Source organism: Amphibalanus amphitrite, unplaced genomic scaffold (assembly GCF_019059575.1).
Source record: "Amphibalanus amphitrite isolate SeventyFive unplaced genomic scaffold, NRLGWU_Aamphi_draft 002154F_arrow, whole genome shotgun sequence".
NCBI lineage: Eukaryota > Metazoa > Arthropoda > Thecostraca > Balanomorpha > Balanidae > Amphibalanus > Amphibalanus amphitrite.
In genome coordinates this window covers 13,572-32,051 of record NW_024883647.1, presented here as the reverse complement: position 1 = coordinate 32,051, position 18,480 = coordinate 13,572, and the positions used below count along the sequence as shown (strand labels likewise).

The window sequence follows — 18,480 nt, the reverse complement described above, 5'->3', positions numbered from 1 at the left end:
CATTTTTGGGTCAGGTCAGGTCACTGACCTATGACGTCATAAGTGAACCTCTGCACGGTCTTCAGATGTCGCAACTTCGCAACGCCCTCACTGCCAGAGGAGATGTCACAGGGAAATGAAACTTGCAGGATCTAGTATCCATTATGAGTCCCACAACTTGTATATCTCGGATTTTTCCTAAAGGTCATATGAGGTCAGGTCATTTTCGTGACCTCACCATTATAAGTCAATGGGGAAAAATGAAAACTGCTATTCTGGCGCCGGGAACGATCTCCAACTATCTCAAGCACACAGAATCGTGATTTTATGCACTCCTTGCAAGGTAAGATGCGTCACTTTTGCAATGTTGACCTTGCGTGACGTCATTTATGACGTCATCAAGGTCATATTAGTTTTTCGTCAATAACTCTTGATCAAATTGAGCTAGCGAGTCGGAAAAGCCACCAATGGACTCAGGAAGACCTGCCGAATCGAATGATATGCGACATGACCTCTTTCGACCAACTTCGTGACCTGGGGGTGCTGACCTGACCTTGACCTGAGGTCAACACCCCAAGTTGACCTGACCCGGACAAAAAGTATACCATTCAACGCGCCTGAGCGAGACGAACACGATGCTGCCAAAATCGGCGCTCTGCGGCCGTTTTTTGCGAAGTTATTCACCAAAAACTGAACCGTACCTTGGGACACTTGACCTGACCTCAGAGGTCACCGGTTGACCTAGGACCTTAAAATCAGGTACCAATCTCTGCGTCTCGTAACGGCGCACACGCTCGTTTTTTCCGCGACGCGCTAGCTCCACCAGGGGCGAAACGGCGAGGGGGGGGGGGTCGTACCCGCCCCCCCCCCCCCTCGGCCGGCGCGTATGTAGAAAACCAATAGGTCCGGCGAGGGTTAACCCTCGCCGGCACAGGGGGGGGGGGGGGCTTGATGCAACCCTCGCGAATAACTCGCGTAAAAAGCGGCCGATCGCGACGAAACTTTCAGTACCCTCGCATTGATCAATTTTACACCTACACTGAAAAATTTCATGACCCTGACCCAAATGACCTTTGACCTGTGACCTCTTTTCCGAGACCATGTTTGGCCGTAATCGCGATTCGGCGTATGTCGGCTCGCATTAGCCGCGCGTTTGCAAGCTTTTTGTGGTTTCAAACCTTCAAACATGTGATTTGATGTTGCTCACATGCATTAGGGTGGGTGTCAAGGTCACCTGAAGGTCAGGTCAGGTCATTGACCTTTGGTGACCTCGGGTGACCTCGGTTCACTTTTTCGAGTTTTACATGTTTCTAGGCTAGTTTTTGGAGCTGAATTCGAATTCAGCAACCATTTGAACATTTACGAAGTAGTTTTGGTGCCTTCGTAACATGTTACGAAGCTGTCAGAGGCGGTTGACATGTATTACGAATACCCGTCACAACCCCTACCGGTTGACCTGAACTGACCTGACCCGACCTGGTCTAAATGCTTCAAGACATCATCTCTGATCAAAACTAACACGATATTCGTGATCAGCACCCCGGGAAACCACATAACAGCCACACTTTACGACTTTCTAACAGGACCCGATTTTCCCGGTTTTCGGGTCATTGACCTGACCTGGAAGGTCACCCGATGACCTAGGACCTTAAAATTGGGTATCATCGGCTTCCTCTCGTGACGGGCAACACGCTCGTTTTTTCCGCGAAGCTCTAGCTCGATCAGGGGCCAAACGCGAGGGGGGGTCGTACCAACCCCCCCTTGTGCCGTCGAAGGACGCAAAATGGCCTGTGCCGGCGAGGGTTAACGGCAAGCAGGTTATATCCAACGCTATACAAGCCGTGCAGTTGACAGTTTTGTCGATATCAGGCTCTCCCAGCCCCATCTTTCCGCTCCGCCCCTCTCGGTCAGCTCTTCTGCCGCTTCCGCCACCCTCTCGGACCTCTGTAAGTAAATATCGGAGCCGATCCACTGCCACAGCTCCTCCGGCGCTCCCACAAAACGCCGCCCGTTCCGTCCGACCAGTCGCCGAGTGCCTCCTTTCGTACGCGATGCGCCTCGGTACACCTTCCATATGCTCGCGCTCCCCAAAAGAGAGGCTGCCGCTTCCGAAGGGCCGTCAATATGTGCGGTGTCTATAAGGAGGAGTTTTTGTCGTGGCTGCAAGATGGACGTATGGAGGTCTGGAATGTATGCAATATGGAGCGTATGGAAGCATATCCGGACTTGCAGGTAGAGGCCCGCCGAGAGCCAGCAGCATTTTATACAGGTATATGGAAATGCAAAATGTCTAGGTACATGAATTATAATGAAAAGGTACAATAAAATCGTAACCAACAGAAGGCGACATCGATTGAAGCCGTAGTGAAAGACACCGACCCGTCAGGTTTCCAAGCATCGACCTACATTAGCTAGGTAGTCCCGATGCGATCGAAGACACCTTAGAGGCTGACACACTGCGTGCTTCCAGCTGACACAGCATGATATCTGAGCTCGACACACAGCATGACATCTGAGCTCGACATACTGTGACAGCTGAGCTCGACACAATCTGACAGCTGCGCCCGACACCGGCCGCGATGATGACTGGCCCGGCTGACGAGCGGCGCTGCTAATGTCTCGGAGCGCTCCGTCGTCACCGGGCCAGACGCCATTGTCTCTGATTGCGTCCGAAAATGCACTCGAGCTGACGACGCCTGATGAACTGGGCCGGCGACCATTGACGACAGGCGAGGCAGGGTGATCCCGTCCCATGGGGTGAGACGAGAGAGGGCGAACACCACGGTGTCAACAGCGGGATTCAATCAGTTTCACGGGCGGTAGGTCGTGCATATTCTTTTGATGCGAAGCGCGCCAGACGACCGGAATCGCATCGCCGTGCTACAAGGGAGGGAGTCTATGGGTGAATGGGGTCAACCGGGTTGTTTGCATTTCAAATTGTGCGCGACGTGGCATATTCGGAAACTGAAAGCCGAAAAAATATTGACGGTCCGAAGAATGCTTCGATACAGGGTACCCAAAACACAAAAAAAGGACATTGAGTAATATCAACGCCAAATGTTCATTCACATTCAGTAGACATCCAAAACAACAATAATTACTATGTACGAATGTCTCGCCCGGTCCCAGTTCAGTTTAGGTATCAGTTTTCGCGACACACCAAGATAAAGGCGTACAATTGCGGGGGGGGGGGGGGGCGGCGGTTCTCGACCGGTCCGAGGCGCAGACACTGTCCAGGATAGAACCTGCTCCCCTCATAAGCGTTTCCTAACGCTTGGAACTCGTTACATTTTTTACCCTTCTATCTAACCGTGCTGTTACTAACAGTGTTGACCACTTCGGTACAATAGACACCATGTACCTAACTACCTATTTACATTTGGCTAATTGTTTTGCAAAGGGTGTGGGGCGACCTCCAATGCAACGCAATCGTATTTGTCTCAAAGCATCGCACTACCATGAAACATCTGACCTTTGACCTTTGACATCTGACATTGACCTTTGCTACAAGCGACCAAAATGAATTCAACGCGGTGCTATCGGAGGCCCACCCAGTCCCATATCAACGTCGTTTGATCCCGGTCATTTGTACATCTTAAGGTTCCGGGGCTTCACAAGAAACTTCCTTCAGGGCATTGTTTCAACGACCACGTGTTTTCAGGTTTTGACATTAATTAGCTAAATTGGATTAACCCGCGCCCCGCTGGGCTATTCAGCCATACGCGCCCTGCTGGGGGGGGGGGGGCAGATTCTGCCCCCCCCTGTCTAACTTCCGAACCGATGGTCGTAGAAAGACGGGGAAAACGGCAATCGAAAGCTCTCAACAAGGCGGATCTTAAGAGCCCAAATTTTTTTGCTTTAGTAGGTCAGAGGTCAGGTCAAGGTCAGGTCAAGGGTACAAAATACAAGCTTCTACAGTATCGGCCTTGCACCGTAGTTGCCGAAGAATGGACTGAGACTGATTGCCCAAAACGTGTTCTTAGACTACCAAGACAATATTCATTGCACACAATGTCATTCAAAGGTCAAGGTCAAGGTCAGGTCAGGTCAGGTCAGGTCACCAAAAACAAAATATAGAAAAGGGCATGTGCGACACATGTTTTATGGGTCATTTTACTCATGGAATTCAATAGGCACACTCAATAAGTGATATGGACCACCTCTGGATGAATTTCAGGTCGAGGTCAGGTCAAGGTCAGGTCAAGTGAGGTCAAATTTTGAAGTTGGTTGTTAAGGCCTAAAAAGGTGTCTATTCGATGCAGTTTTTCACGGCGAATCGAATGGTGCTATTTTAGTTTCCGTACGACGTCTAGAACTTCCAAAAAAAAATCATTTTTCAAAAATTTTGTGTGTCGTGACGTCATAAAATTTTGAATAACTCCCACATTTTTGAACCGATTCTTCTAAAAATTGGTATGTAGGTGCACATAGACCACTTCTTTGACATATATTCCGGTTTTTTCGATAAACTCAAAATTTTGGATTTTATAAATATTTTCCCAAAAAAGTCAGTTTTTTTGAAAAAATTTTGGCCAAAATCCAAAATTTTCAAAAAACCGAGATAGCCATTTGATAGACAAAGTAGAATCACGTATAACCTTTTTTGTTACGTCGTGATTCCTTTAAAAATGAAGATGTTAGCGGCGTTTGAAATTTTGCCGTTTTTGAGGCGAAAATGGCGAACATGACGTCACTAAAACGTCAATTTCTCAAAAATTTTCCGACGGATTTTGCTCAAATTTTCAGGGAACGTGTCAAATTGATGTATGATAAGGTACTGAAAGTTTGACGTCGCTGGCGTAACGCGTTTAGAAGTTATTGGCGAAAAACGGGAGGGGGGGCAGATTCTGCCCCCCCCCCCAGCGGGCCGCGGGTTAAAACAAACTCTTACCGGATCCCGGCTAAGAATAGTGGTAAGATAATACCTGTCCCGAGGCTATACTGGAGAACGTCAGCCTGCTGAGTTACGCAATCTGGCGTCATTAGCTGGACAACTGACGAGATAGAACAGCTATTCCTAGCTAGAACAAGACATGCATGGGTCTCGAAACATATTTGCGAAAACATTTTAACGACAAAGTCTCCTCCGGACATATTGACCTGGCAGACTGGTCGCAGTCGGACGCAAGCGGCGTTACCGCTGCTACAACATTAAGATTACAGACCGTTGAGCACTATACTTGAAGTGTATTGCACATTTGGAATAGATGTATACGACGACATACGTTTGCGTTGTGTAATTTCAGGCAGTGGGCAGGCATCTCTAAGGGTTAGAGAGTACAACTTACATGATCGACGCTACACACTATGCGAACATGAGCCATGAACAGGTTTCACACTGCTATGTACAAAACGGCGTTTATCGACAATTACAACACGGCAAAATCCTCTTTGCCGTATATCTGTAAAATGAAATACTGGCGACCCCCAGCAAACTTCCCAACTGTAATATTACCTGCGTACATGATAGCATCATGAGCCACGTCTTCGACACGCCATAGGGAAGCTAAATGTCATGTGACCTGCATCTCCAATCACGGCAAATATCCGCCTTCAGCACGCTCCCACGCGGCGGCCGGGCGTGGGTAGTTCACACGTCTGTCACCAGAGGCGCCACCGGTCGGGCCGGCTGTCGCCCGGGGCGGTCCGTGACCCCTGGCGGGTCACCGGGGCAGCGCGCGGCCCCGGGGCAGCCGTCGTCAGCTGGCGAACAGCTGCAGGATGCAGGGCCCCACGGCGCGCAGGTAGCGGCGCCACAGAATCGGTAGGTCCGTCTCCCTGCCCACCGAAAAAGGAAATCAATCAATGGCCGTCCCGTCACCCAGTGAGAAATCTGTGTGTATGCCAACATGCTAGTTATAATAAATACAATTCAAGTTAAGTTTTTATTTCTTAGCAAAGCGGCGAAAAAGAAATGAGCCATTAGAGCTAGATGTAACTGAAGTGATAACCAGCTTAACACCTGACCAAAAACACACGGGCCAACCGTACCATAACAAGCTCCAGTAAGCCGAAGTTTTATCTTCATTCCTAAAACTCCACCACCATTATATCACAAATGATCCTTTAGGCGCACCAAACCGGACGTGAAATAGCCACATCAGTCGTGGTGCCCTATCGGCTTTAGCAGCGGCCGGGCGGCTCTCGGCCGACCCGGCGGGACGCGCTGCCCAGCGTCCCCCGCTGTGACCCCATGTCCCCAGCGGGCGATACGGACCCGGCCGCGCCCGTGACCTGCCTGCGGAAGGTCTCAATCTCGGAGGCGTCGAAGTTGATGGCGGCGATGAAGGACTCCATGTCCGACTGTGTCCAGCGCGCGCACTTACACGGCTCGACTATCTTCTCCTGGAGGTCTGCCGGGCAGAGATGACGGGCGTCAGAGCGGATAGCGCATGTGGGTGGGAAGGGGGAATTGGGTTGAGTGGAACGAGGCCCAGCCTAGCGGTGAGACATGGCAAAGCACAGCGCTGAGACATGGCGATAATTTTATTACTGAACAAAACACGCAGAATATGTTTTGTAGGGAAATAAGCTGCACGGCTTATGTTGTAGCAAACTATCCATTACACCGCCTTGTATTTTAACAATCGTTTCTAACTCGATCTTAGTTGCACTTCAGCGGATAATAAAAATTGCAAAAGGAAAGGACACTACATTGGTAGCAAACAGACGGGTATTTGCACCGGCGGGCTTATGTAACCAAACTCTCTGCCCACGTCTCTCATGATCCGGAAGCAGAGAGCTCGTAAAAGGTCACGGACCATGTAAAACCCACCCACGCGTCACGGTCTGGCGACGTGACGCGGCGTCACAAACGTGACGCGACAGCAGCCGGTGTCGGGTACAATTGTGGCGCAGCGCCGCGCCAACAAGCGCCGGCAGCGCTGCAAAGTGACGCCACCCCGCGGAAACATCTCTTCTGGGAACGACCCGCCCGGGGCACCCGTCAGCCGACTGAGAATATAGCAACAGCTGTAAAACGCCGCCAGTTCGTGCGTATGACAAAGACAAGAACAGGATCCGCTGAAAAACACCAGCTGCCCTGTGAACGCGAGATAAACATGTTTGGAGAGCGGCTGATGATTAAATGAGATGTCCTGACGCCAAACAAATCCCACTCTTCTCTGGAGTGTTTGATTACACTTAGATCCAGATGGGTTCCCTGCGGAGGCGGGCGTTCATTTACCAGAATCGGCAATTTAATTGTGCTACAGACGACTGCTCTGACGTTCCATGCCAACACTAAACAGGACAGCAATCAGAGGAAAAGTTGTACAGATTTGATCTGGACGGCGAGTGATTGGGACGTTTATTAGAAGTGATCGCAGCGCTCCACTGTCAGAGGAGACTCCAATATCGTCAAGGCCACAGCATTCTAGAGCCCAATTCGGGCGTCTGAAAAGAAAGCCACCAAGGCACGTGGTACGGGTGTGGTTTGGTTTGGTGGCGCAGATTTCAGTCTTGTTGGGCAACAATACAATAGTTTGCTCGTTGCCAGACATCTCCGGTCACAATACACTGTCGTACACGAATGAAACACGAATGAAGTTATTTTTTTCTTTTTGACAGCGACCACGTAGAGTAAAGCAGTCTGTTTTTCTTCTACTTTATTACACGATTTTGCACATCAATGATTTATGTACCTTTTATAGTCTTTAGGCCAGTGGTCGGCAGGCCCTCCGGGGTCGTGCCCCCTTTTCGGGCGCCAGGCAGGGCCATTACCCCCACCCTACCAGACACCATTGCATACACAACCGAGCTCACTGAAATGTCATACCTTTCCGTGACTCTTTGGGTATTTCGGGTATTATTATGGAAAAACGTCGAATCACGACACAATTTTACCCTCGAGCCGATCATTTTTTTTATCTGCCATAAAGCATGTCATACATTGACAGAAATAACTGTGGACTTGTTAGGCAGTTGTTTCTTGAGATCATGGAAGGTCATAAAATTTCAATTCTAGAAGGTACAGCGGGTGCTGATCTACTACACAATTGTCATTGACCCTTTGAAAGTCTTAATTCACCCAATGGCAGAGGAAGTTAACCGTCACCCGTATTGGTGTTTTGCCAGCCGCTAATTTATGGGGGGGGGGAGAAATTCGTTGGACCCCTATTTGTCGTTCGGCCCCTGATCAAGCATGAGCTTCGCGTAAAAAACGAGCGTGTTGCCCGTGACGAGAGGAAGCTGATGATACGCGATTTTAAGGTCCTAGGTCATTGATTGACCTTCCAGGTCGGCTCAATGACCCAAAAAGTCGGAAAATCGAGACCTGTCAGAACTTCGTAAAGTGAGGATGTTGTGGAGTTTGTCGGGGTACTGATCACGAATTTTATCTAAGTTTTGATCACAGATGTCTTCGTGCATTTAGGCCAGGTCGGGTCAGGTCAGGTCAACCAATAGGCGTCCTGTCGGGTATTTATAGTAGGCATCAACAACCACTGACAGCTTCTTAACATGTTGCGAAGGCACCAAAATTACTTGGTATATGCTCAAATGGTTGCGAAATTCTAGCTACATTGTATAAAATTGATAAACCTGTAATGAAAATGTCATCGCGATCGGCCGCTTTTTGCGCGAGTTATTCGCGAAAACCCGAGGAAAAGGGGGGTCCCCTATAAGTGCGAAGGTTAAAATTGGGTAGCAGCGTCTTCCTATCGTCACGGTTAGCACGTTCATTTTTGTACCGCAAAGCTCCAGTTCAGATTTCAGAGGCCGAGAGGCTGGGGTCCGACCGGCCCCTCCCCGTTTACGTTAGCTGTTATGAAAACGCCAATAGAGGGGCGACGGTTAGCGTTCGATCTTTGAACCATGAGACCAAACAGGCGTGATGTCTGTCCCATCAAGGGAGACATTAATTCTAAGATAAGGCTTTCTCAGAGGCCCCCATTACCCCCCGCCGAGGGGCTCCATTACCCCTAAAGGGGGCATGCCCCACCATTTGCCGACCCCTGCTTTAGGCGAAATATCATATTTGTTCATGAAAACGACACCAAATATTACTTAATTCGGATTTCACGGCAATTCAGATTGATTGAAGATTGAAGACCCCATATACATTTTCATTTAAACCGGCCACGCAAATGATAAGTCCAACTGACATTGTCGGCAAGGTCATGCACGTATCACGAAGGACGGCAAAAAGGTATTGTCAGCCATTCGTTATAAGGACATATTTTGTGGCGTATATCTTTAAACACGAAAAGTTAACAGAGATTGCATCCGTAGCCGTTACTGTAATATAGCCAATTCCAATAATGTGAAAGCATGTGAATTGTGAGGGTATGAGAATAGGAAGAAAGGTATTCCAGCTTTGCAAACGAAAAACTTTTGCTCTCTGCACTTTGCGATATCAAGCTGTGGACTACTTTGTTTCACTCGCCACACAACGACAATTCACATAGCAACTGACTTTACGTACTCACCAGCTCAAACTTCACCAAGAATGCGATATTCAAACGCACAAAACAACACATTATCACCCCTCCAGCCAGTAAACATGCCACCAAAAAACGTCACGTAACTTTGTTACCACGCGTGCCCGCGAACGCTTGACATGTGTAACTAGCACGTGACTCACCAATGAAGAGATCTTTCAGCTCCCTGCTGCGGTAGAGGCCCGTGGCGATGTTGACCAGCGAGCGAAACAGGGAGCGAAAGTTCTGAGTCAGGTCACCGGCGGCGTCCGTAGACAGGCGACCGCCCTCCAGCTTCCTCAGGGTCACTCTGTGGGGATGGGGAGGGGTTACGGAGACATCGCAGGTAATGGATAAAAAGTTATAGAGTGACATGATCTCAAAACAATGCTTCACATAAAAAGATATGGCGAAGATATTCGGTCAAAGCAAACTTGTTGAACGTCTTGGCTTGCACCGCAAAATAGCGGAATGATAAAATCGCTCAAAAGCATTGTGCAATGCTAAAACATCAGAAAGAAACGAACTTCAAATATTTAGCGCTACCAGAGAAATTAAAGTTTACCCATCCCCTCTCACCCGTAGTCATGGGCCATATCACTCACGTTTTGGCCTCCTTCTCCCTCTCCAGGATGGCCTTGATCTCACGCAGGTCCTGGAAGAACTCCTTGTCCAGCTCGCACTCCTCGTCAGCCCAGTGACGCAGCAGACCGTCCGCGCACACGAAGAAGTCGTTGAACGTCAAGTGAGCCAGCTTCCGCTTGTGAGTCTCGAAGCGGACCCAGTCCAGGAAGAGGATGGCAGCGTAACGTCTGTGAGAACAGCGACAGTCGAAAGCAATTGTTAGTAAGAACCGGTGGCTATGCTTCGCAACCGAAAGCGTTTGGCAAATGAAAAGTCATGTGAAGGGTGTTGTCTTTCATAACTTACAGGTTACCAACAATGTCGTATGAGCATTTCTTTGCAGACTAGCGTGCCCACTCCTCACCTTCACTGCCAAGCTACCAACGGCGTATTGTTACAGCGTCTGTATCGTTCAGTTGCACATCATACTTTTACGGTAGAAGTATCACATGTCATGTCGTATCCAGACATTCGTGTATCACTCGATCGCGATTCGGTGACAGCGAAAGATCGACCCCCACAGGCTCCGGTAAGTGGTCGGTCTGACTTCGCGTGCCATTTCCACTGTTGTGCGGAGGCCATTCACAACCCACATGACCCTTCCACAGAGACGGAGTGACGCCGCTCAAAGCCCGCTCGACCGGAAACTTGGCCCGCCGGCCGAAAAGCTCCGTCGTCAGCGGCCAGAAACGTGACATAGCGGCCAGCCGAGAGAGGGGCGCGATTTCATCTAACCAGCAGAGGTCGGCGCGAGGCGGCACTGAAGGCGCTGACGGCGCAGATTTCGCCGCCGAATGTCAGTCAATATGAGAATCAATCATGGACGGCTGAGATTGGCTGCCGACAGTGCATCCGGCGCGATCAGAGGCTGGCCGAGGGTCAGGGAGCGCAGCCTCAGTCCGGGAGGTGATGAGAACGGAGCGAGGTAAGGTGGTAAAAGTGGGGGAGGTGGGAACATGACCTATACACGATTCGCGAAGTGGCACCTAATAGGAACCCAAGATGGGTTGGCACGCAAACGGCCGAAGGGGTGGAGGGAAAACTATTGGTACCTATATGAATGACCGGCGATTTTTAGTCCTACTATGGGACAGGCAGTAAACGGGCTGAACTATTTCATGCGCATTTAACAACAACCCAATGACAAGGTGCCAACCTGGTCGCAAAACGCAGAATCTTAACCGTCTCCGTTGACCGTCTTTATGCTGTGGCTCTCATACAGTAGAAACTGACCACACGGCATACTTCTTCCATGAGTTCTATAGTATAAACTATAAGGTCCAGTGAAGTGAACACAATCGATTCAGACCTCAACCACATGGCCATGACCAGATGTGGATAACCATGTCGCCTGAGAACACATTGAACATTTCTATATACAGTATCCGAAATACCCAAATAATTACCACAGTGTATTTACCACCCATCGACCCGCGGTGCGATCCTCACCTGGCCAGCGGGTCGGGCAGCAGGAACTGCTGACGGATGTTGTCCAGCACATTACCGGTCATCTCGTCCACCTGCTTGTAGATGCGCCGCACGTTGTCAAACTGACGCCTGAAACGCGACAGAAATCGACATTCAGTGACGGGGAGATGGATGGTGATTGACTTGAAGCACATAAAACATGTATTTGTATCTGTCAGAGCGCTCCATACGTCGCCTAAACCAGCGGCTGGCGGAATTTTCCGACCGCCTCCACGGGCTGGGCGGCCGCCGACGCGCAATGAACTAACTCACCCGCCCACCGCCATGTGGGCGGTCCTGTCACCATCGCCACGGCCGCAGCCGACGTAGCGACGAAAACGACGAACTCGGCGACGACGGCGGTGGTGACACGTCAGCCTACAGAGGTCCCCGAGGACCCGTGCGGTGCCTCCCGCCGCACGCGACAGCAGCAGTCGCCAGGGTATGTACGCCCGTCCCGAGACCGATTTGAGTCGGTGGGCGGCGGGCCGGGGCGGTGAAGCGGTACGAGCGGCCACTGGCGCCGCCGGCGACGGCGATGAAGGGAGCGTTAGACCGACGGAGGCGGTGATGACGACGAACATGTGTCACCAGAGATGACGCCAAGGAGGTGTATTTGTTCCCGCTACTGGCGGACGAGGCGCCGAGCAAGGTGGAGGAAATTAGACGGCAGGAAGGTAAATGGGACCCTAAATTTTGCGGTAATGGCTGGCTGCGGTGGAATAGAGATCAAAACACGATGAAAGCACTCAGGGACGATAAGCAATGTAATTCGGACGCACTTCCTTACCCAGACTAACAGGCCAATTAGAAGCTTCCTCACTTAGAGGCGCGACCCACCAACATGTAATTCAAAACAAAATGTTCCGTAGCTTTAGAGTCCAGATATTGGACACGAATCTAGTTGTTTTGCGACACGACTATCAAGTTCGCTTTATCAGCGGCACATGAAATGCCAAAACATCATACACTTGGCTGTCAGAACAACCACAACCCGACAGCTATCAGCCTACTTTCGTTAAAAAAATTGTGGTTAGCAAAATAAATTAACATCACGAGCCAACACTCCCACAACCCACCTCCATCAGCCAATCATTCCAAAAGTGACTTGTCTGCTGGAAAACACCATCCAGCTAACTCACCTGCACGAGCGAACCAGCACGCCCGTCTTCTCACATACGTCATCCAGCTCTTTGCGAAGCTTCGATGACGGTTTCTTTCCAATCAGCTCCCTCATAACGGCATCGTCAAAGTCGTAGTACCTGGTGACATGATAGGGGACAAACGTAATTCATGAAATATTTATGTTACTGCAAGCGATATGATGGTTAAGTAAAGTGCTGTACGCTGCGTTTCACAGGATCACAATCACGGGTACGTTAATTAGGTGTGTACAAAAGGACACGAAGCTCCATTATGCAGGCGTATCAGTCCCGTGGCATTGCATAAAGTTCAAGCCCTCCCGATAGCAGTAACACCCAGCGATAAGGCACTTAAGGTCCAAAACAAAGGGTTCCGCGCCCCGATTCGCGATTCAGTTTGATGAACAATTCATCAGAGGACGATCATATTCCCAGCTCAATTTTACGCAAACAGCAAAACAATCTCGAATGAGCCATCGAGAATGGCGATCCGCTGTCAGCAAACTGCTCGTAAGGCGACCATTTCCATTTCTCGCACCGACGGCAGTCGTCGAGGCCACCTCATGAGCTCAAACAAGTGTCCCCAGGGATAACGCACCATCGTGAAATGAAATGACGGTCAAGAGAGTGTTTTCCAATGAGCCATGCCCATTACATTCGACAGCTATTCAGTTTACGTTCCAGGCAATATTCGCAACGGCCGGCCGTTCGTTTTCTGTGCGGCTCGTAAGGAGCCCGTTAATGTTGCCGTAGTGAGCCCAGCCGGCCGCCTCCTTCCCACCCATCAGCCACGCCCGGCAACGCGTCACGCTAAACGCGCCATTTTTCTCGGCGTCACAATAAACCGCGCGAGATGAAACCGCTCGATCCTGCTGACATGGGGTCAAGGTCTCGACGGAAGCGGGTCCCGGCCCCGCCCCGGCCAGTGGAGAGCATTGATCCGTGTCGCAACTCAGGGTAGGAGCGACAAGTAATTGGGGACGAGCAAGGGGAGAGCACTTATATGCAAATCTGCCTGATAGTGTATTCAATGTAGTCAATGGATTTGAATGCATTACGTATACTTCAGCTGGCCCTGTTCAAATAACCACTGTGTACTGTATGCTGTATAACTAGGCAAACAAATAGCTTATGTTAAAAGAACACAGCCGATAGAAAACATTCAAATATCACGTCACAAATTACAGGAAACACTACTTACAAATTATGAAATGCTCTAATACTGCATTTTTTTTCTAAAAAGGCTAAAGAAAACCAGTCCTGAATGCCATAAAAATAGGTACCACAATCCTAAACGTGAGTAAATTCGTCCGGGCAGGCATATAAAATGTGTGCTTCACTACATTCTAGGTCGCAAAAGTCGGCAACGCTTTGTTGGGAAATAAATTTAAAACAACAATTATAAAACATTGGTTGCTAGGTTGTGCCCATCCAGTCCATCAAGACTACTATAGTCATGAGATGAAAGGGTAGGAAGAAATGGCAAAAGTCGACCACCGACCGGGGTTCCAAAATGGCCGAGCCCGTCCCTCGGTTCAGGCAGCCGCCGCCCGGCCACTCATACGGTCACGTACTCGTAAGGGTGTGCTCCTACTGGAGTTAATCCTCCACCGGCTGTCGGGTGAGGCGACGGTCAGTCCGGACGAAGGAAGTGTCCGGAAAAGCAAAGGTCGGTTTTGAGAAGAGAGATAGGAGAATAAAATTGCCCAACACAGTCATCTGCAGTTTTGAGCAAAGGATAAAAACATTTTATTTTGGCCTAACTACATAATCCCTTCCCAAACATCGCACATTTCGTCCGAGCAGCCGACGACCCACGGTAGTCGGACACTGTCAGTGTCTAGCGAACTACACTGGAACGCCACCTATGGAGTTCGCAAGGAAGCTGCTGTTCACCAGTTATCCGCCTGGCGTGCCTCACCCTCCCCACCAGCGCCCTCTCAGTCGTCCGCCCACCCCACTCCGGTCTCTCACTTTTCGATGATGTCCGTCTGATCGTTAGGACTGATCTGCAGGACGCGCTGCTCGACGAACAGAGTTGGCACCTCCAGCAGGCGCTCCAGCGTGCTGAAGCTGCGGTAGTGGTCCAGCACGTCTCCGTGCAGCATGTCCATGGTGGCGCCGGCCATCAGGGAGCCGCGCTGCTGGAGAATGGACGCCGCGCTCGGACCTGCGGCGGCACGGCCGGGAACGGGGTGAGAACAAGTGAATGTAGAAGAGAGTGGGTGAGAGAGAGAGAGAGAGAGAGAGAGAGAGAGAGAGAGAGAGAGAGAGAGAGAGAGAGAGAGAGAGAGAGAGGAGAGAGGAGAGAGAGAGAGAGAGAGAGAGAGAGAGAGAGAGAGGAGAGAGAGAGAGAGAGAGAGAGAGAGAGAGAGAGAGAGAGTGGGTGAGAGAGAGTGGGTGAGAGAGAGTGGGTGAAAGAGAGTGGGTGAGAGAGAGAGAGTGGGTGAGAGAGAGAGGGTGAGAGAGAGAGAGGGTGAGAGAGAGTGGATGAGAGAGAGTGGATGAGAGAGAGTGAGTTTATGAGCGTGGGATTTTTTTTTTTTATAAATTTAGCTCGAATGTTTGAATGGATGGATTGACAGAGCCGGAGCCCACGCTAAGCAGAGCTTGTTACGTAGAGCCCGACCCCTACCGTCCCATCGCGCATTTCCGGGTTACAGGAGAATTTAGATGCCAAAGTTTAACGTGCCCTTCAAACCCGGACACGGCCTGTCCCACTCCACTGACTTCAACTGGCTGCGGCTGATCCCACCAACCGCAGACCATCCCCATCAGGAGTCTCAAATATCGAGCGCCGGAGCGTCTCGAACCCGGGCTCTCACTACCGGGAGTCCGATGCTCTACCAACTGAGCTACGGGACAGGCTACGGGACAACTACGGGAATGTAACAACAAACATGAGAGCCCATATGTGAGAGTGGGAACTGGGAGTGGGAAAAGTGTGCAATCCAAAGGTTACATCAATTAGCTTTGCAAATGAGAACCAGAAGATAATGGCTAATACAACTGGAAGATAGCCAACAGGGCATGCCTTTGCCTACCTCATGAGTCAAATTTTACCTGAAAAGTTTCAACATGTGCTTACTGCTTATTTAGAAAAAGTTGGTGAATTGAACAATTGTCACTTCAACATAGACAGTTAACCATAAAAAAGGCGATCAAGACCCCTATGTTTGATCTTCTGGCAGGTACTTACATTCATGTCCATCCAGCCAGAGTTTGAAGATCTCCCAATCAATGATGAAAACATTGCCAACAAATATATCCAGTTCAGGGATCAGCATGTCTTCAGATAGGTCATGAAGTTTTGAATGTCAGGTATGAACTAGGCTGAAAAAGTGAAGCCATCGTCAATATATTACCAAACTTCTGACATGCACATGCACCTGCCTCTTTAAGGTTGATATACTGTGGAGGAATACCTACCTATATAATGTTATTTATTCATATCCAAAACATACCTACAAAACTTACAGAGAGCAGCACAGTGAGTTCCCCTTTTTGCAGTTTGCACCCTTTAGAAACTGAAGAAATTCACAAAACAAAAGGATGCATAGCAAGAACTCATCCCTCTTAGGTTGAAAAGTGAGACAACACATAAATACTTACAATACTTTTTACACAAAATATGTATAACTTACACCCAACAACATAATGAGTCAAGCAAATAAAGGTAGGTAAGGTTAGGTCAGGTTAGATTATTACTTTTTGTAGTGTGTCTACATTCTGTCATGCATGGAAAGCCACACAAATGTTCTTGGAATCTGCAAATTGAATTGAAATCCTTTATTCCTCAATAAGACTTAACAAGATCATGGCCACCAACTTAATAAAATCTGGCAATGAAGTACCTAAATACTTAGAAGTTTTAGTACAGTGATGTGTAGTCCACTCTGAACCTGAACAATACAAACCACCTGACAGTGGCCAAGTCTGTTAATTTCTGGCTTATCATTAGCGAAACTTAAACCAAACTGAAAGTCAACCTTCTCCAAGCAATGAGACATTGGTTGCCAGTGCTGACACTTGACAGCCCAACCTGCAAACCATGGCAATTTTGACAAGCTCTTGTCAGAGGGGCACTTGGCACTTGGCAGTAACCTATGGTGCGGATTACTGATTTCATGAGATACAACAAAAAGGTGTCAATGCATTCCTTCAATTTAGGTACCTCAACCTATCCTCTTTTCCCAAATTGCTGCATTTGTGTTGTGAGAATGGAATATGTGAAATCAACTTGTCCTAGCTAACTTTAAATAAAAAAGTATTGCAGGGCAAAAATCTGGACATAGGCGGCGGAATGGGGAGGGCACCGGGGCACCGGCGTGCCCCCTTTGATTGACATTTCAACATTAGCCCTATTAGCGTCGCATGGTAAGAATGGGACCAAAAGTCGGCAGTGCCTCCCTTGATTGAAGGTGTTCCGCCGCTACTGAATCTGGAAATACGCATTAAAAGTTGCATTTTTGGCAATTTGCATGAGAAATACCTACAGGCTACTGCATCATGACGACTGAGACAAGTTCCTCTTTATACCTAACATGAGAAAATTATAATTGAAATTTGTAAACAAGCTTAGCACTGAGGACACCCTCAGGGATATATCTTATATCATCAGCTACCTGGCGTTTTTTTATACAGCCAAACTCTGTGAAGCAATGCAGCCAATAATAGCATGTCAAAAGCAATGCATTTAAAACAACCTGTTCAGTAACCCAGCTTTGACAACAATGTGTTTTGCAACAATTGCTGGTTGCTGGGCACCTACCTTGCGTTGCTAGGCAACCTGAAGATCACAGGCAAGCTGGCTCAGGCTGTAGTTTCGGGTACTTTATTCTTCAGAACAGGAACACATGACTTTGGAAGAAAAAGATTCATCGCAGCTGCGCGACTTTTGCTTCACGACTATGCTTCCAAATTAGCTCCATATTTAGGGGAATAGCTTCACGTGTGTTGATATTAGTGGTATTAGCACGGTCTGGGCCTGTCGACGGTCTGGGTTGGATCTGGGTGGGTATTAGAATGGCAAAATGCAAGGGCAGTGGAGGCGGTAAGGTGTGAACAGTTAACAGGCAAGTGCAGTGAAGCACAATAGAGCGTGAATCTCTCTCTCTCTCTCTCTCTCTCTCTCTCTCTCTCTCTCTCTCTCTCTCTCTCTCTCTTCTCTCTCTTCTCTCTCTTCTCTCTCTTCTCTCTCTTCTCTTCTCTCTCTTCTCTCTCTCTCTCTCTCTCTCTCTCTCTCTCTCTCTCTCTCTCTCTCTCTCTCTCTCTCTCTCTCTCTCTCTCTCTCTCTCTCTCTCTCTCTCTTCTCTCTCTCTCTCTCTCTCTCTCTCTCTCTCTCTCTCTCTCTCTCTCTCTCTCTCTCTCTCTCTCTCTCTCTCTTTTAATCGTCAGGCGAGAGCCCTTTCCATAGCATGGACGGCGAAGAGGGCTGGTTGGTACGACCCCGTAGCAATTGGCTCCTATGGCACTTATATAGGTAAATGTCTATTTACTTTATGCCAATTTCCCTGTGAAAGCTCCTCTGGCAGTGAGGGCGTTGCGAAGTTGCGACATCTGAAGACCGTGCAATGGTTCACTTATGACGTCATAGGTCAGTGACCTGACCTGACCCGAAAATGCGGTTGGTGTCAATAGATCCGGCTTGAATCAAAGATCAGGTATGCCAAGTTTCAGCTCTCTATCGCCAGCGTGTTCGGAGCTATCGCGAAAAAAAAACCTATGGGGGGGGCGGCACTCGCCCCCCTCGGTCGGCAAGGGAACCCTCGCCGAACCTATTGGTTTTCTACACACGCGCCGGCCGAGGGGGGGGGCGGGTACGACCCCCCTCGCCGTTTCGCCCCTGG

At 49.2% G+C, this 18,480-nt stretch overlaps 1 protein-coding gene across 2 annotated transcripts; it reads right to left on the bottom strand.

Moving 5' to 3' along the window:
* Nucleotides 1-5,146: 5,146 nt before the first annotated feature.
* Nucleotides 5,147-17,310, bottom strand: LOC122376472 (acidic fibroblast growth factor intracellular-binding protein-like). Of its 2 annotated transcripts, none has more exons than XM_043356352.1 (9): nt 17,257-17,310; nt 15,831-15,964; nt 14,606-14,801; nt 12,632-12,751; nt 11,472-11,579; nt 10,004-10,210; nt 9,563-9,708; nt 6,218-6,332; nt 5,147-5,757 (listed from the first exon to the last, which is right to left on the bottom strand). In XM_043356352.1, the coding sequence occupies exons 2-9, from the start codon at nt 15,916-15,918 to the stop codon at nt 5,679-5,681; spliced, it is 1,059 nt and encodes a 352-aa protein (XP_043212287.1). In that variant the 5' UTR covers nt 15,919-15,964; nt 17,257-17,310; the 3' UTR covers nt 5,147-5,678. The 2 variants fall into 2 exon arrangements, with proteins under 2 accessions (XP_043212287.1, XP_043212288.1); XM_043356353.1 differs by lacking the exon at nt 17,257-17,310 and adding an exon at nt 17,128-17,200.
* Nucleotides 17,311-18,480: the final 1,170 nt, after the last annotated feature.

Coding starts and splice junctions, on each gene's coding strand:
- LOC122376472 (XM_043356352.1), bottom strand. CDS start 15,918: ATGCTGATCCCTGAACTGGATATATTTGTTGGCAATGTTTTCATCATT. Junction 14,802..15,830: donor CTGGCTGGATGGACATGAAT/GTAAGTACCTGC, acceptor GTGCCGCCGCAG/GTCCGAGCGCGGCGTCCATT. Junction 9,709..10,003: donor AGGGAGAAGGAGGCCAAAAC/GTGAGTGATATG, acceptor CCATCCCCACAG/AGTGACCCTGAGGAAGCTGG.